At 41.5% G+C, this 19,517-nt stretch overlaps 1 protein-coding gene across 1 annotated transcript in view; it reads left to right on the top strand.

Annotated features, from left to right (window-relative positions):
• The window catches only part of LOC122558882 (isocitrate dehydrogenase [NADP], mitochondrial-like), an 87,138-nt gene extending 81,828 nt beyond the window's left edge, over positions 1 to 5,310 (top strand). Inside the window, exons 10-11 of the mRNA XM_043707791.1 lie at positions 1,278 to 1,370; positions 3,892 to 5,310. Of these exons, the coding sequence (XP_043563726.1) occupies positions 1,278 to 1,370; positions 3,892 to 3,976 (178 nt within the window). The 3' untranslated portion in view covers positions 3,977 to 5,310. The remainder of the gene's footprint in view (positions 1 to 1,277; positions 1,371 to 3,891) is intronic.
• The last annotated feature ends 14,207 nt before the right edge of the window (positions 5,311 to 19,517 follow it).

Genomic DNA, 19,517 nt, shown 5'->3' with positions numbered 1-19,517 from the left:
GGGTTCCTGAGGCTGTTTGTAAGTTGATTCATACACAGGCTAGAAAACAATGCAGGACAGTATAAAATAACCATTTGTAAGTACAGGAATTGTTCGTATATCAGATATTTAAAATTATACCCTTGTTTAAGGTCGCATTCATAAGTACAAACATTTGAAAGTCAAACATTCGTAATCCAGGGATCCCCTGTATCATCATCTTTAAAAATCCTGGATCTGCTATGATATAACTTTTCTTTGTCCAAACTCAATCCTTACTACTTATAACATCAGTCATCTCCTTCCATTATGTATGAGAATCTCACATTTCACGAAACTTATGGAAGTGCTGTATTGGATCCATGACTGAAATATAAATATTGACAAAGTGAATTTCATTCTCATCATACATTAGCTCACTTCAGACCCAGTGACAAACTCTGTCCAAAGAACAAGGCATTTGCCAAAGCAGCAGCTGAGGAGGACTGTCCAGTGTGATTGCCCACTGCGAAACTGGATCCTCAATCTAAGGGAGCTGCAGCCATAAACTCTTTTGAGTTGAATTGAATTTGCTTTATTGTCACATATGCTCAAATGAGTACAATGAAAAATGTATAAGTCACCATTTACAGCATCTTAGTACAGAGTATCTAGGTACAATCCTTACTTGCAGAGTAGAGAAATGAAGAACTAAATGTTACATTACAGCCATACAGGGTATGACCATACCATGAAAAACAAGAAGCATCACAGGCCCTCTCCAAGGGCTGTCTGCAGCAGACCAATGCCGGGAACCTCCACGTGGTATGACCACTGGCTGTCACCATGCTCCGCACTGGGCCACTGGTCGCTGGTATCCCCACTTTCTGCTATTCTGTGACTTGGTGCATTGAAGGATTCTGTTATCATTGCAGTCATTCATATTTAGTCATTTATTCTATATATCATAGAGTCCTACAGCACGGAGACAGGCCCTTTGACCAAGATGTCCATCCACACTAACCCCATTTCCCTGCACTTGGCCCATATCCTCCTAAAACCTTTCCTATCCATGTATTTATCCAAATGCTGCTTAAATATTGTTAATGCACCCACCTCAATAATTTTTGCTGGCACCTCATTCCATATGTGTACCACCCTCTGTGTAAAAACATTTGTCCCTCAGGTTCCCTTTTATTCTTTCCCTTCTAACCTTAAACTGATGCCCTCTAGTCCTTGATTCCCCAACCCGGGGAAAAAGACTGAATGCATTCACCCTATCCATGTCTGTCATGATCTTATACACTTCTGTCTTAAAGGTTTACTGATATCCTGGAGCAGGTGTGTGTAGAAACTGTGGAAAGTGGTGTCATGACAAAGGACTTGGCAGCTTGTATTCATGGGCTGCAGAAGTAAGTCATTGTTTTTTTTCCCTAATGTAGTCAATCCTGAATCTAAAATCAGTTCAAAAAGCCTCTAACCAAACCAATCGTAAAGGAATCCAAAGTGAGGTGTGATCTTGGATAGGAAATTGGTTTAGAACAGGAACATGAGGAAACCCATGAGAAGTTTCACAAGATAAATATTGCACCCATATCATTCGAATGAATGAATGGCATGAATGATTTCATTGTCATGTGTATTTTGCAGTGAGAAAAACGGTAAAATACAGTGAAAGGCTTTTCCACTGTTGCCACGATCGAGTGCCATTTTGAATAGTTTTACAAATAAGAAAAAAGTAGGATGTAGCTTAGAGAGAGTCTATCAGCTCTGAGCTCTGAACCAGCTGATCATCGACAACACCCATGCTGCCATCCTTCCTCCTCCACTGTTGACACTGCACCAACCAACGCTGAAGTCCCTACTCTTCAGGCGTCATCTTGTGCTGCTGGGCTGATTCTCCTCTGTCATCGCCTCATCTGCTTCTGCACCAGACCCACCAACGTGAGAGTTACATCTCTCATCGCTTTGCTGACCTTGATGGTTGCTGTGATGCCCTTCTGCCACTGATTCGCCGCTGCCAGTGCCCGACGATGAAGTTGCCAATTCTCATAGGTCCAGCAGTGAAAGATGGCACAAGTCACCAATGCCGCCACCACCAATGTAGCAGCCACTGCCAAAATTAGAAAATGACTAAGGATGACATTATCTTATTATATTACCTTTATATAGATTCCATTAGGGCTCTATGACTCTATAAGTACCGTCTAAGTGACAGGTGCTGGAGTTGGAACTCAGCAAATTGAAGGCCAATTATGATCTGGTTCAGAAATTGACTGAGCAGATGGGAGACCACAGTAAAGAGGATGGGAAGGATCTCCAGTTAGCAGGATGTGACTTGTAGAGTATAACAAAGATCTGTGTTGGGACCTCAACAATGCATTTACCCTCTAAAGACCCACATAATGCCATGGTTCTAAATTTGTTGCTCGCACAAAGATTTGGCAGGTTAGCAATGCAGGTTTTCCACAACTTCTTGATAATGGCGTGCACCAAATCTTGATGTTGGGAATTGATGACAAAAGCACCCCAATAAAGACAGTGTAGTAACATCAGAAGAATGAAGTGAGTGAGGTTTGAGGGTAATGGCGGCTATATCACTTCCAATGTGGGACCATGTAACAAAAGAATTATACAAAGAATTATGGATTGTAGGCAGTTTAGCCTAGAGTTTAAGACAAAAGGTATTGATGTTTTGCAATGTATTAGTCAGATCACACTTAGAATAATGTCATTTTGAGAACTGCGGTAAAAGGAAAGAGCTGTGAGAAAAGGCAAGATATTGAACCTCACGGATGAGACAAAAGGCAACTAGTGGGGGGAATAGTAAAAATGTACTTGAACTATTAGATGGCATATAGAAATGGAAAACACATTATTAATTCAAAGTACACCAAACTTCAGGACTGGAGCACGCAAATGGAGATTCTAAAATTAGAAATTTAAATTATCTATTTAGGAAATCTCCTTTTGATGTTTGGTGTGATCTGCTAATGCACAACACATTGGAATAGTTTAAAATATAATTTCAAGTCATACTGGGCAAATAAATATACCAAATATTTATTGATTTGAATGAACTTTTCCCAACTTCAATGCTATTCTGTGCTGTAATAAAGAGCTTCTTGAGAATTATGATTGTTACATTTGTCTCTGTAGGTTCCTATTTTCTGTCTCCTTTATGAAAAGGGGATTTACATTTGCTCTGTTCTAATCTGATGGAACCTTCCTGAATCGAAGGAAGTTTGGATAATTAAGCCAATGCAACATCTACCTTATTAGCCACTTCTTTTAAAACTTAGAATGAAGTTCATCAGGATCCAGCCCACGGCTCCAACAACTTGCTCAGGATCATTCCCTGGTGATTGGAACTTTGAGTCATTCCTTGCTACCATTTCTTGGACTTGGAAGCTGCCCGCCTCTGATTGGTCAGCTCACACTGATGACCCAGTTTACAAATGTCGAGGCCTGTGAGAAGTTGGGAAACCTGCTCTTGCTTGCTTTTCTGCTCTCAGCATGATCTACCATGTTCAACCTCACACTTTTCTTTTGAAGAAACAGAAAATCACACCGTTACTGTGGTAAAAAGCTTGATGAGCACTCAAAAGTAATGTAACACATGTAAGCTAGTGGCAATCCAAAATTGTGTGCGCATTTTCCTTTTTTAAGGAAGAATTTAAATCCAGCCCATATGCAATTTGTTCCATTATTTCATGATGATTACTTGCTTTCAAATTGTTAGTGCATTCATGCCTCCTGCTGGCTTAGTTGATTGGAATGATTATGGGACAGAACAATGGGCCATAGTTGAAGCTGGGTATGGTTGTAAATTCTTAAATTCTGTTGTTTGTATTTGAGTTGGAAATGAACTGAGTGTTCAAAACCTGTTACTGCAATTTTCCACTAATGTTCTGTCATTTCCTCCATTGCTAGTATAAAACCAGGGCAGCATTATGTGTACACTGAAGAATTTCTTGATGTCATCAAGGAAAACTTGGACAAGAAGTTAAGTCATTGAAAATGACCAAGAACACCGAAGAGCCTTCAGGATTCATTCCAAGATGAATGTTACCCAATATTGTTCTGTGATGCAGATTTAAGATACTGAGACACTGGATTATTCTGCAATAGGATTCTTTCTGTTACATGTTTATTTAAACATGGGTCTTACTTCAAATGAAAAAAAAGTCATTTTCAGTTGCTCATAATTCCTTCCTTTGTGGCAACAATTTTCACTGCAGAATAACCAATGGTTTCATAGTGTCAGTGCTTGTTATCTGTAACACAGAAGTGAGCCTATTGCAACTTCTCTTTATATCAATAGAAACTTTTCAGTACCCATTGAAACTTTGTACTTTGTTCATTTTAAATTTAAAAAAATCTGTGTTTTTGAAATGAAAGTACTTAAACTGTAGTACAGTTCAGATCAGCTGGAATTACAGACTACAGTAACTGTGTAAATGAGTGAGAAGCTGGTGGTATATAGCCCACCTATACTTAAAATGGTAGCCTCGATAATGAGAATTGTAAAATACTGACAATTAATTTTAAATGTCATTGACTGTGTGTGTGTGTGTGTGTGTGTGTGTGTGTGTGTGTGTCTGTCTGTCTGTCGACATTAAAATAAAATGGTTTCATGGCTATTATGCTCCCATCTGTAACTCCTTATCATCATTCATCACCTACACAAAGCATCCGAGAGAGAAAAAAAACTAGGAGCAGTTGTAGGCCATTCAGCCCTTCGAACCTGCTCCAGTATTCAATATCATTATGGCTGATCATCCAGCTCTACACCCTGTTCCCGCTTTCCCCATACCCCTGTAATTTCTTTAGCCTGTATTTTTAACTTGAAAACATTCAATGGTTTGGCCTCAGCTGCTTTCTGTGGTTTCTCTAGTTGAACTGAACTAGAGTAATAGTTAATATTAAACTACACCTAAAACATTATGATCGATTATAGAAAATTAATGGTTGCAGGGCAGTGATATTGAGTGAAACTGATCGTCACTGCTGAAGTGGAAGGATGATAATTAGATATGGAATTTTCTGCAATCTGTAGCAGGTTTTGCTGAAGTCCTTTCTCCAAAACATTGCCACAGCATCTTGTCTCTGGATATGGCAGGCAGTTGGTGGAGTCAAAGGAAGGGTTTCCAATTAAAAGGATCATGAAATGTTTAAAAGGCTTAACGGGTGATGGATGTTTGAGGTTGCAGCAAACGTGAGGGTGGAAAGGGTGAAATAACTCTACAGAGGCTGGTGTCCCGTCACCAAGTCACCCTTTATTTACACATGCATAGTATGTGACACTGCTCTCGCTTCCTCAGAGTCGAAAAGTGTGGTGCTGGAAAAGCACAGCAGGTCAGGTGGTATCTGAGGAGCAGGAGAGTCTGCCTGACCTGCTGCACTTTTCCAGTGCCACACTTTTCGACTCTGACTCTCCAGCATCTGCAGTCCTCACTTTCTCCTGGCTTCCTCAGAGCCAGTTCTCAGTGTGAACAGAATCTCTGACTCTGCTGTTTGTATCTGTCAGCCAAGGCTCCCTGAGCAGAACAGATTAACAGCCCCAGTCAGGAAACTCATATTCTATGATGTCCACCTGGCTGACCTTGTTACAATCACTATACAGTGAACACAGAAGGGCTGCTTGCTGGGTCTCCTACGCTTGTGTGGAGTGTCTGTTGCAGGATCTATGGAATTTTCCCTCAGCACAGGAAGAGGAGGGCAACCTCTCCAGGTATTGATGGAAGTTGCCAAGAAAGCTAACAGTAAAAGTGTGGAATTTCCAATCTGGAGACGGAGCACCAAGAGGATCCAGGGCCTCAGGAGAGCAGACAGGCTGAGAGAAGGGGTAATTCCAGGAGCAAAGCCCCGCACCTTTGACTTTTCCAGCATTCTCCTGCGAAGATCTCCTTAGAACAACATGACTTGAACCCTCTGTCAGGTGTCTCGCAGAGAGTATTTGATGGTTATTTGGATAGAAATAGCATGCAAGAGAATGGGGGAGTAAAGCAGGAGGATGGCATGAAGTAACGATGCTCGTTTGAAGAGCTGGTGCAGGCACAGTGGGCTGAATGGTCTCCTTGTGCATTGTAGCAATTCAGTGATTCCATCTGAGCAGCCAGCATTTTCACTCAGCCTCAGCCTATTGCCTTCTCATATCAATGTCTTGCGGTCACCCTCCAGCAATGTTGTTCTCCGCTATCCACACAAGCCATTAACAACATTGAGCAACTCTGCTTTCTCTCCTTATGGGAGAAGAGAAAATCCAGTCGGGAAAGGCAGAGAGCCGATTGGAGTCTCCCTCAGGTCACCATTAACAGCATATCAGCACGAGTGATTCATAGTTACCTGGTTGCCTGTGAAAAAGGCTTTATTGCAGAAGGCTACAGATAGCAGTGGTGGCCTGCTATGAAAACCAAAGCCTCCTGAGGCATTGGAGCTCCGACATAGTGAGAGAACTGATCTTTTACAGATTGAGGATCTTGTCTCCTTTGGCTGAAGAAAGTACAATTAATGCTGTTGTGGCACCTCGGGCTGCTGGTATTGTTAGAGTCAGTGTTGCAGCCCTTTTTCACTCCTCATCAAAAATGAATTTCTTCCTTTCGAGAGTCATGAATCTGTCAAATTGTTTATGACAGAGTGCTGTCGAGACAGAGTTGTTAAGTGTGTTGACAGTTCAGATAGATTTTTCATCAGTAAAAGAATCGAGGGTTACAGAGGAAAAGGCAAGAATGTGGAGTTGAGGATAATCAGATCAGCCATGATCTAATTGCATGAAGGAACAGATTCAATGGGCTGAATAGCTTGCTTCTGCTCCTTGGTCTTATGATGTGCCAATTGCTTCCATGCTGCAACAATAGAGTGATGCAGCAGGAAGTGAGTGAAATTCAAGACCAGTGGAGAGCCTGGCAAGCGCTGAAAATACTGTATGAACAGGAGTGTGAAAGTAATCATCTCTCACCCAGCCATATTCAGAGCTCTGCTGTTTCACTGATCAAAGACCTTCCAGCCTGTCACTTTCATTGAAGAAATATTGCTCACTATGTACTTATCTGGCCGATCTGGTGAATTGTTGACAGTTTGGGCAATAGATCTGCAGCCTGTTGAAGGCAGGAATCTCAGTTAATAAAGTACTTAATGATATATTGGAATATTTAAGTAACTTACCCAATAACTCCGTGGGTGTTCTTCACTTGCCTTCTAAGCAACTGGGGTGAAACCGAGAAATGGTGGCATGATGATGATGTATTCTGACTAGATCTGGATTTAACTCTACACGTACTCAAACCGCCTCCCCTTGCCTCCGAAAAGACCTCCATCAAAGCTGTATCAAAGTGTGAATGCTGTGGAAATCTTTTTTTTTCTCTATTGATGTGATGACAGTTCAATAAATAGCAAAAGCAGAAGACTAAAAAGTGTGTTCTACACTCAAGTGGCTGATCATGATTTGGAAGGACTAGTGGAACTTTTTGATTAGATTCTGACCTGTCCATTATCTATCTGGTATTTATTGTTTCCTCTTCCGTTCATGTTTGAAGGTCAACTATGGGAGAACCACAACTTCTAATTTTCTCAGAAATACTAATTAATAATTCTAGAATAAATATGATCTAGTTCTTTTTATTGTTTTTGAGATGGAAAAGAAAATCAGATTGGATGGAAAGCGAGTGATCTGGTGGAATTTGGCTGTTTCCTGCTGGACAGATTCAGTTAAAATGATCCCAAGGTTCTTGTAATAAATAACTTTATATGAGGCTTCTTCATTTGTCCTAATTATCTTATCTTCCGACTGGGAACCCTCCAACCGTATGTAGATTGGTAAATGAACAAAAGCCGACTACATCTGTACCAATTTTAAAGCAGCTTCTGGCAGCAAAATTATCAAAGCAGACCTTAAAGTACATCTAAAATAAAAGCAAAATGCTGGAGATACTGGAGATTCAAAAGATAGAAGTGGAAAGTGCTGGAAAAACGCAGCAGGTCTGGCAGCAGCTGTGGAGAGAGAAAAACAGTAAACATGGTCTAAAGAAGAGTCGGATCTGACTCGAAACATTAACTTTCTCTCCACAGATGTTGCCAGACCTGCTGCCTTTTTCCAGCACTTTATATCTATGTGGAAAATGTACCCTCTCTCCAAAACATCCATTCTGAAGCATGTTAACATCCATTTATCTGCTTTCCAGCTTACTGAAAAATAGGATAGAACAAAACTTCTATTTTACATAACGGACCTGCAATGTTGCATAGTTCCTCAAATCTAATTAAAGATACCAGAGAAGAAAGGGAACTCACATTACCTACATGGTGAAGACTCATGGTTGCCTCGGAGTCTGATGGTGCACGTGCTCCACCTAGATCAGCTGCTTCTAACCAGTGGTAGCTGTAGTGGCACCACTACAATCCTGCAAGACCCCCAGCCCTGAAGTGGTGCAGACAATAATATTAACTTTCTCATCTGAGATACCTGACTGAACTTCCTACAATTTTGAGACTTCTAAATCTAAAGCCTCAAGTTTTATCATTATTTGATCTCCAACTTCTAAAAGTGATTTTCTTGAAGGCTCTTAATTTTGTTTTCCCAACAATAAAAGAAATCCTGAAGAAGGGCTTATGCCCGAAACGTCGATTCTCCTGTTCCCTGGATGCTGCCTGACCTGCTGCGCTTTTCCAGCAACACATTTTCAGCATAAAAGAAATCCTGCCAAGCCTGCAAATCTAGCCAAATCAATGTTATATGGGTAGGTCACACAAAAGGTTTACCTGGGATTTCTTTTTTCTCTCCCTTTTGAAAGTTTCTCTCCTTGTTGGGGACTGGAGACTGAATCTTCTGGAAAGCATCAAAAGGGTGATTGGTCCAGATGCCGGAGAACAGGTAAATCAGCCAATAGGAACAGAAGTCTCTCATCTAGATTAGAGTGGCCCTTTTGCCCGAAACGTTGATTTTCCTGCTCCTTGGATGCTGCCTGACCTGCTGTGCTTTTCTAGCACCACTCTAATCTAGACTCTGATCTCCAGCATCTGCAGTACCCACTTTCGCCTAAAAGTCTCTCAGGCAATCCAACCAGCTCTGCCATTTAATAATACCTGTAGCTCAATCCTATTTACCTACCATTGATCTATACCCATTCGCACTATTAGCAAAACTCTAGTGTTCTGAGTGTTGAAAGGCTCAGTTTAGCCTTTGTGGAAAAAGTTCAAAATTTCTATTACTTTTTGTGTGAAAAAGTGTTTCTGATTGCATTTGTAATTAACCTAGCTCGAATTTTAAGATGTGATACTGTGCTACTACATTGTGACTTGCAGGTTGATGCAACTTGTCCTCAATCTTTCTTTTTAAACCTTGGTATCATTCTGTCAAAGCTGCATTCCTTGCCCTTCCAGGTTTTTTTCACTTGGTATTGCTAGCCTCCTTCAGATGAAGGCTAACATTTCATCAGGGTTTATGAGGTTTTTCTGTGCCAGTCTGCTATTTTCTGTACATGGACATGCCAACCCTTTTTGTGGCTCCTTTGTTCTTAATGTCTTGACATTTAAGAAAATATTTTGATTTGTCAGTCTTTGATTCAAAGTGGATGACCCCACATTTTCCTTCTGTGATGTGAGTTTGTTTTGTGGGGGTGAGGGGAATTTGGATTGATGTGGAGGAAAAGTGCACTTTAGTTTTTAGTTCTGTGGAGCTGACTTTCAAAGGACAGAAAATTATTTTCAGTCGTGAACTAAAGGCAGCTTTTCCAAGAAAGCATGTGGCTTAAGTTAAAATACTTAATCAGTTTCTTAGGTTAATTGCTGAATGTTCACAATGTTAATGATAGAGGGCCACTGATCGGTTGAGTTCAGAAAGAGAAAGTGGTCATTCTCACAGAAGGGCAGTTCCTTAGTGTAAGATGTTTCCAGAGACTGTGAGAGTTGGTTAAAATCTGTAAGCTGTCAGTATTGTAAGGAAGTATCCAGGCCATCAGAGCTGGAAAAACATATTTAGGCTGTAAGAACTTAAAAGTCATTGGACTAGATTGGGTTGGGATATCTGGTCAGCATGGACGGGTTGGACCGAAGGGTCTGTTTCCATGCTGCACATCTCTATGACTCTAAGGGAAAGATCCAGAAAGAGTCAACTGAGTAAGAAATAAAAGAGTTAAAATAGAAATGTTACTTCATAGAATCCCTTCAGTGTGGAAGCAGGCCATTCAGACCATTAGGTCCATACCGACCCACCAAAGAGCATCCCACCCAGACCCACCCTTATCCCTGTTACCCCACAATTTCCATGGCTAATCCACCTAGCCAGCACATCCCAGGACACTAAGGGCAATTTAGCATGGCCAGTCCACCTAACCTGCTCATTTTTGGACTGTGGGAGGAAACCCCACGCAGTCACCGAGGATGGAATTGAACCTAGGTCCCTGGCACTCTGAGGCAGCAATACTAATCACTGTGTCACTCTTCACTGAAGTTGAGTGACTATAAAGGATATTGCAGAGTAAAAGTTTGAATCTTTTTACTGTTGATATTAGGATAGTTCTAAAATATTTTACGTATGCATAGCTTTGTTGTTTCTCCTTTTTGTAATAGATTTATGCTCTTCTGTTAAAAACACACTGATATCCTTATGCGACTATTTTCAATGGCTGTGGTGCTGGAAGAGCACAGCAGGTCAGGCAGCATCTGAGGAGCAGGAGAATCGATGTTTCGGGCATAAGCCCTTCTTCAGGAATGAGGCTTTTGGGCCAAGGGGCTGAGAGATAAATAGGAGTGGGTGGGGCTGGGGGGAAGGTAGCTGAGAATGCAATAGGTAGATGAAGGTGAGGTAGAAGGTGATAGGTTGGAGAGGAGGGTGGAGCAGATAGATGGGAAAGGTGATCGACAAGTCAAGAGTACAGTGCCGAGTTGGAGGCTGGGGACTGGGATAATGTGGGGGAAGGGGAAATGAGGAAACTGTTGAAATCCACATTGATCCCATGTGTTTGCAAGGTCCGCCATGGGATCAATGTGGATTTCAACAGTTTATTCATTTCCCCTCCCTCCATATTGTCCCATTCCCCAGCCTCCAACTCGGCACCGCCCTCTTGACCTGTCCATCACCGTTCCCATCTATCCACTCCAACCTATCACCTTCTCCCTCACCTTCATCTACATTTCAATTACCGGCTTCCCCCACTGAAGTAGGAATTTGGCATTCCTGCAGCATAGCATAGAACCTGAATGTGCTATACAGTAAGCCTGAACTTTGTAGCTTTCTTTTAAAAGTCAGAATACTCCAGATGAGGTAAGGTACCTTGAGTCATATGGTGTTAGAATATATGGGAGGGGAGTGGGGGGTCAGACACAGTTGAGTGACGGTGTCAGGTACTGTGGGGAGGGCTTGTTACCTTTGGAGGGTCTCACATATCCTTCTGGAGGGTACACGTGTAAGTTAGGATTGGTAACAGTTGAGAAGTTGGTGCCTACGAGGTTCATAAGCTCTTGGAACTGTAAAACTGTCAAGAAAGTGAGGAAGTGTCAAACCTATCAAGAGCTGTCAAAATATGTTTTTATAAATTGGAATGCTTTTCTCAATAGAGTGTAATAATGTAGAACTTCTAAGTGATGGAACAGTGTGCATGGATACTCACAGCAATTCGGTAATTTGGCCTGGTTTGTGGAGGTGAATGTGTGGAAAAATGTTTTGAGTTGGCACCCTGTTGGCATCGACAGTATGAGGGGCCATGAACGATGGATGGTGGGTCATAGGGTCACAAAGAGCTTATGAGGGACCGTGCTGGGTGGATAGGAAAGTGTTAGGTGTCATAAGTTGAGATATCTGTGACGTAGGGAGTGTAAGAGTCATGTTCTGGAGGAATGTTTTTTTTTAAATCTTGGAGCCTCAAGGCAGACTTCCTGCCCCTGTCACCTCAGCCACAGGCAACCTCCTCAGCTCTTTGCAGGAGCCCAGACCTGGCTTCCCTGAGTGCTCCCCCACCTTACTGTGTCTGACCAGGAGTGACAATCAAGGCCTGTGGGCCTTTGTAACTCTCCTTCTCCATCTACACGATTGTATTTTTCCCTTCACAGCAAGAGGATTCAAGTACAGGAGCTCACCACCACCTTTTTGAGGGCACCCAGGGATGGCAATAAATGCTTGCCCACGTCCCATGAAAAAACAACATAAAGGTGTGGTCTCACCGGTGTCCTGTTCAGTCGGCATGAGACATTCTTGCTGAAGTGGGGCAGGAATGTCTTGTGTCGACTGAGCAGGGCTCTGGTGAGACTACAGCTTTTGTTTAAAATTTCCTTGTAAGATGTGGGGGGTTGATGGCTGAGCCAGCATTTATTACCTATCCCTAGTTGCCTTTGAAAAAGTGGTGATGAACTGCCTTCATGAAGCGCTGCAGTTCATGGAATCTAGGTTGACCCACAATGCCCTGAGGAATTCAGGATTTTGAAACAGCATTTTGAAGAAAAGGCAATATATTTCAGGATAATGAGTGGCTTGGAGGAGAACTTGTAGATGTTGGTGTTCACATGTATCTACTGCTGTTGTCCTTCTAGAGGATCTTTGTTGAATTCTGCAGTGCATCTTGTGGATAGTTCGCATTGTTGCTACTGAGCATCGGTGGTGGAGGGAATGGATGCTTGTAGATGTGGTGCTGATCAAGCAGGCTGCTTTATCTTGGATGATGTCAAGCTTCTTGAGTGTTCTTGGAGTTGCACCCATCCAGGCAACTGAGGAGTATTCTTGACTCTTGACTTGTGCCTTCTAGATGGTGGACAGGCTTTGAGGAGTCAGGAAGTGAGTTACTTGCCACAGTATTCTTAGCCTCTGACCTGCGGTTGAGCCAGTATGTTTATGTGGCAAGTCCAGTTGAGTTTCAAATCAATGGTAACCTCAAGGCTGTTGATAGTGGGGGATTCAGTGACAATAACACAGTTGAATGTCAAGGAGCATTAACTAGATTGTCTCTTATTGGAGATGGTCATTGCCTGGCATTTGTGTGGCACGATTGTTATTTGCCACTTGTTGGCCCAAACTTGGTTATTGCCCAGATCTTGTTGGATTTGAATATGAACTGCTTCTGTAGATGAAGAGGCATGAATGGTGCTGATCATCGTGCCAATATTGGCGAACATCCCATCCCCACTTCAGATCTTATGATGGAGGAAAAGTCATTGCTGAAGCAGCTGAAGATGGCTGGGCGTAGGGGACTACCCTGAGGAACTCCTGCAAAGATGTCTTGGAGCTGCAACGACTGACCTCCAACAACGACAATAATCTTCCTATTTGTTAAATATGACTCCAACCAGCGGAGAGCTTGCCACCTGATACCCATTGATTCCAGTTTTGCTTGGGCTGAGTCAAATGCATCCTTGATGTCAAGGGCTGTCACTCTTACTTCACCCCTAGAATTCAGCTCTTTTATCCATGTTTGAAACTTGGCTGTATATAGTAGAATACATGTTTCCAATTTTTGTTTTAAGGAATACAAAAGAACTCATAAAAGAATGTTTTATTTCAAGGAAAGAATGGATAGGCAAATAAAAATGTAGGAAATTAAATCACATTTTTTTAAAAATGAGGCAAAACGCCATCCTATTAAAAACTTTACAACCAGAGGAAATCGGCTAGGATTCAGATTCCTGATTACAATCCAATGTGCTGTGCTGGAAGTGAGTGTGGAAAAGATAGGCGGGTAAGCATAAGACCATTTTCAGCTTCACCATAAATTGCTAGCACTCGCTGTCTAAACTCAACGCTGAAAAATATCATTCAAGCAAGGTACCCGCCATAAACTGGAGTTGTTAAAACAGAATCTTGTGAAGGCAGCAGGCGAGAAAGTGGAAAAGAAAAATAAGTTATTGTAATAAAATGCTTGGTAAATGTTTCATCTTAATCCTTATTGTTCCTTTACCAACCATCAAGAAGTGTGGATGGAATGGCTAGAACATTCTACTTAGTTTTTGAAGTGCTTGCTATATAAAAATAGATTGAAAAGAACTAAAGTGAAATTAATCCATTTATTTTTTGGACCACATAGGAGCAAGTGCTATAACTGAATATGAAAGGGGATGTGTTCCCTGAAACAACTGAGTAAGAACGAATGCCCTTAAAACGGAACTGTTCACAGCCGATAAGAGTTGAGGTGAAACTTTCTATTTGATTAAAAGAGCACCTCATACTATGTTAACTGGAAACTGCTCATTTACAACAACTTTGTTGTTCTGTGGTGTGAGTTTAACTTATTAGCAATGTTAGTTCTGTATCCTTCTGGGTTATAGAGAAACAATAATTCATACTTCCTTTAATTTATAATACATAACTTATACCGACTGCACACCCTGAGGGTTATCATCCTCCTCTGGACTACCACAAAGCAGGAAGATAGCTATTTGTTGCTGTCAGTAGTCTATTCTGTTTGAAAGCTTTACTGCAACCTAATTGTAGCACCTAAGTTATGGGGTTAAATACGATTTAAGGCCCTATCTTCCTGTTCAGGTGGATATAAAAGATATTAATGTACAATTTAATTGCTGAATGGGAATTTCACCGGTCCGAGTCAACATTCCTCCCATTATCAATGCCATTGAAACAGATCAATAGGTTATGCATGAATTTGTTGTTTGTTAGATCTTGCTGTCTTCATATCTAACAACAATGAATGTACTTTTAAGGTATGCTACTGATGGTTGTAATGTATTCACTCACTGACAACAGAGGATAAGGCACTGGGTCATGTAAGTATTTCCATTTTCTATAAACACTGATTTGCCTCTATGTGCAGAGATCAGTAGACATAAGGACCTCTGGGAAACATGAACATACTTCAAGGGCTCTCCGCGAGGTAGCGTCATAGAGATGTAGAGCATGGAAACAGACCCTTTGGTCCAACTAGTCCATACTGACCAGATATCCCAACCCAATCTAGCCCCACCTGCAAGCACCTGGCCCATATCCCTCCAAACCCTTCTTATTCATATACCCATCCAGGTTTCTTTTAAAGCTGCTAACATGTTTCCAGAAACAAACAAGAACAGAAATTGCTGGAGAATCCCAGTCCGTCTGGCAGTGCAAACAGTGTTAACATTTTGCATCCAGTCACCCTTCTTAGATGCTGCCAGACCTGTTGTGTTTCTCCAGCAATTTCTGTTTTTATTTGTTTCAGATTTCCAGCATCCATGGTTCTTTGTTTTATTAAAAAGATACTTCTCTAAAGTTTCTGCAGGGGCGCTCATGACCTCCTGCCACAGTTTCAGCACCAGACAGGCAAATCCCATACAGCCTCTACCATACGTCTAAATTACTACAGAAATATTTCTGATTAATATATAGAATCAGGACATAACAGTCAGCAAAAGAAAATATATACAGTATGATAAGATGCATGACAATCGCATCAACCCATTAGGTTTATAAAAGATATAGAAGGAAAGAACTAAAGCAAGTAAATAAGTTCAAGGTATAGTTCAGGAAAAAGTGAGGATTGCAGATGCTGAAGATCAGAGTCGAGAGTGCAGTGCTGGAAAAGCACAGCAGATCAGACAGCATCTAAGGAACAAGAGAAATGACATTTCGGGCATAAGCCCTTGGTCAGGATTCCTGATGAAGGACTTATTTCCGAAACATCGATTTTTGTGCTCCTCTGTGCTTTTCTAGTACCACACTCTTGACTCAAAGTATAGTTCAGGCAGCATCCAAGGAACAGGAGAATCGACGTTTCGGGCATAAGCCCTTCTTCAGATGCTTATAACCGAAACGTTGATTCTCCTGTTCCTTGGATGCTGCCTGACCTTCTGCGCTTTTCCAGCAACATATTTTCAGCTCTGATCTCCAGCATCTGCAGCCCTCACTTTCTCCTCAAAGTATAGTTCAGCCATGGTAATAACTGAATGATAGAACAGGCTTGAGGGGATGAATGACTTATTTCTAGCCAAATGTACTTATCTCATCACAGGCTGGCTGAGCTCCAAGGATTCCAGTTTGATAATTAACGTGATGGACTGGAAAGTAATCTATGCAGTTCAGAAAGCAACCATCTAGCCTATGCACACTATTCTGTAAAGGACTCACCCACAGATCTCACTCTTCCTTCACTTTCCCAACATTTCCCATGAGAGACACATAATGCAAAGACTTACAGCCAGTTCCCAATTTAGTAAACCTACAATTTTGATAATCCTAATAAACAGGAGATGATTAATCACAAACACGAGGTGCACTCAACTAATGCCTGAATCCAAGTGAGCATTCACCCCATTTAAAGCAAAATACTGCGGATGCTGAAAATCCGAAATAAAAATAGAATATGTTGAAGAAACTTGGCAGGTTAGACATTGTCTTTGAAGAGAGATACAAAGTTAACATTTCAAGTCTAGTCTGGCTTTCTTTATGGTTGAGGGCCCTGTCAACTGCGTGAGAAGACTTTATCCTTCGGAATAATTTACAAGGCTACAGACTGAAAATTGGAAAGTGGCATTTAAGTTGAATGGCCGTTTGTCAGCTCATAGGGATCCAAAAGATCGATTGTCCTTCTCCAATGCTGTAAACTTCTATGACAACCAAATCCAGTCCTATCCCCACCATATATCCGTTGGAAAATGATTTAGAGCAGAAATCAGTGCAGACTTGTTTTTTTCTTCATTAGTTCAAATGTGCTGATCTTCCCTTGTCAGTTTGGCTCAGATCAGCTAATTCAGAATAGGAACTAGACATAGTAACTTTCTGCTCTATGTGGTTCACTAAGTCTCCCTGCCTAAACACACTGCGTGATCAAAAGAGCTATAGTATGTTGTATGTTTTACAAAAACCACATCATACTGAATTCTAATGAACACTCTTTGCTAATAAGGTCGTGTTAATAAATTGTGATTTGTTTGTGAACCTCATAAGGATAGAGAACATTTGTTTAAAAGGCATAATTTTTCTTTGGTGGAGAATAATGCTGCTTACTTATTGTTTGGATGAATGAGAATATTTAGATTAGATTAGATTAGATTAGATTTTAGATTAGATTAGATTAGATTAGATTACTTACAGTGTGGAAACAGGCCCTTCGGCCCAACAAGTCCACACCGACCCGCCGAAGCGTAACCCACCTAGACCCATTCTCCTACATTTACCACTTCACCTAACACTACGGGCAATTTAGCATGGCCAATTCACCTAACCCCTGCACATTTTTGGATTGTGGGAGGAAACCGGAGCACCCGGAGGAAACCCACGCAGACACGGGGAGAATGTGCAAACTCCACACAGAGAGTCGCCTGAGGCGGGAATTGAACCCAGGTCTCTGGCGCTGTGAAGCAGCAGTGCTAACCACTGTGCTACCGTGCCGCCCACTATGATTTAACAGAATGAAGTACTGTCAATTTTCACTCAGGGGAGAGACCATGAGGAGGATGTGAGAACTTTCTGGTTTCAGTCTCATGTTTCTGTCCACACAAGGTGGAGAAACAGAAAGACGTTGTGGGAATTCAGACAAAAATATTGACTTATTTTACAGTAACATTGTACACAATCTGAGAGCAGCTAACCACTTACTTAAGGAATAGAAAGTAATCGGTTGAAGATCCTTTTGAAGTGATTTGTAGTTTGATGCTTCCAAATTGTGCACTAAATACTCTCTTTGTGACAACAATAATTTTGCTAAAATAAAACTACCAGTTTTATTTATTGAAATCATTATTTACTGAATTACATTATGGTCTACACTTTAAAGACACCATTGCAATGATCAAACATCATTTGACAAACATTTCTGTACTTGCACAGGAAGGATATATTAAAGAACTGTAGAACTATGATTCAATGATTTAGTTGTATATTTTGATGAGGCTTTACTTTATACCATGTAGTTACAATGACATAAGAAGCGTTTATAATTGGGAAGACAGTGTCCTGGATCAATAATCAGGAGCATGGATTTAAGGTAAGGGGGAGAAGGCTAAAAGAAGAGTTGAGAAGAAATGGTTTCAGCCAGAGGGTAGTGGGAATCTGGAACTCACAGCTTGAAAGCACGGATCAGTCAGAAAACTTTGCAAAATTTAAGCAGTATTTTGCATTGCCTTAGCCTCCAGGCTGTGGGCCAAGAGCTAAAAATGGGATTACTGAGGTCAGATCTTTATGACTGATGAAGACTCAATGGGCTGATTGGCCTTATTCTGTACCCTAAACATCAAAACGCCACTTATGGAAATCATGTTAGGGTCCTGATTTTAACTTCTTGTATTTTCAGGGAACGCAGACGGTTATATTTCTCAAAGCAATCCAACCCCATCCTGATCTCCACAACTCAGAGGCCATTTTGGAAGGGGGTTCTGGCTACCCAACAAGTGTCTGATTGTACTTTAAGAATTAGAACCTAATGATGCCATTTTACCCTGGACGACCAAATGTATTACTAAGTCCCAACTTGAGCAGAAGTAATGGGTGCAAAGGAACAGCAGGCTCTGGGAAACATTGAAAAGAAAAGGGGATAAGTGAAATGGCAAGGCGGGTGATGCATAGTGATGGTAAATAAGACTATAAGACATAGGAGCAGAAATTGGGCCATTCAGCCCATAAAGTTTGCTTCACCATTCAATTGTGGCTGATATGTTTCTCAACTCTATTCTCCTGGTTTCTCTCTATAACTATTGATCCCCTTGATACTCAAGAACTTATCTATCTCAGTCTTAAATATACTCAATGACCTGGCCTTCACAGCCTTCTGTGGCAATGAATTCCATAGATTCATCACTCTCTGGCTGAAGAAGTTTTTCTCAGGAAATTGTGGGTGCCAGTATGATCCAACGCTATTAGATCTACAGTCCATACTGCAGCTGCAGGAATGTTGGCTCAGAGTTATTGAACTGGAGGCTGGGCTGTAGGCACTGTGGCACATCAAATAGAGGGAAAGCTACCTGGATACTTTATTCCAGGATGCCTTTGCTCGAAGGGAGTGAGGCCAGTGGAGCGGCCTGGGGTGGTCCTTAAGCGCATCAGTATGCAGGGCAGAACGTCCACCGAGCCCTGCCCTGTTTCGACGATTGCCCTCGCGATCGCCGCTTTGTGGGTCCGGTTCATGCGCTCGACCATCCCGGAGCTCTGGGGATGGAACGGGACATGGAAGTGCTGTCTGATGCCGAGGAGGCAGCAGGCCAGTTTCATTGCCTGTCCGGTGAAGTGCGTGCCCTGGTCTGAGTCTAAACATTTTGAATTGACCTGCAGGGTCCAAGGCTTTTTACAAAGTGAAAGGTTAGGGTTTCTTCTACTCTTTGTGTGAAGAAATGATTCCTGACATTATCCTTTTGTTGTCTGGCTTTAATTTTACACAGTCTTGCTCTTGATTCTCCTGCCAGAGGAAATCGTTTCTCTTTGTCTGTCCTTTCAACTCTTTTAGTTATCTTAAACAATCCAATTAAATCATCCTTCACTCACCTTCATTATATGGAGTATTTGGGTCTAATCAATGTGGAATTCATGCTCACATTCTAATTGTTCTGTCATATTTTTGCCAATACTCTTCCTTTCCAGCAGCTTCCTGGACATTATCTCCCCAGCTAAAGTTAAGCAAATTTTGCAGCCTCATTTTAAATCCTTAAAAATTTGG

This window comes from Chiloscyllium plagiosum, chromosome 2, assembly GCF_004010195.1.
Source record: "Chiloscyllium plagiosum isolate BGI_BamShark_2017 chromosome 2, ASM401019v2, whole genome shotgun sequence".
NCBI classification, from domain to species: Eukaryota; Metazoa; Chordata; class Chondrichthyes; order Orectolobiformes; family Hemiscylliidae; genus Chiloscyllium; species Chiloscyllium plagiosum.
This window is presented reverse-complemented; position numbering and strand designations above follow the sequence as displayed.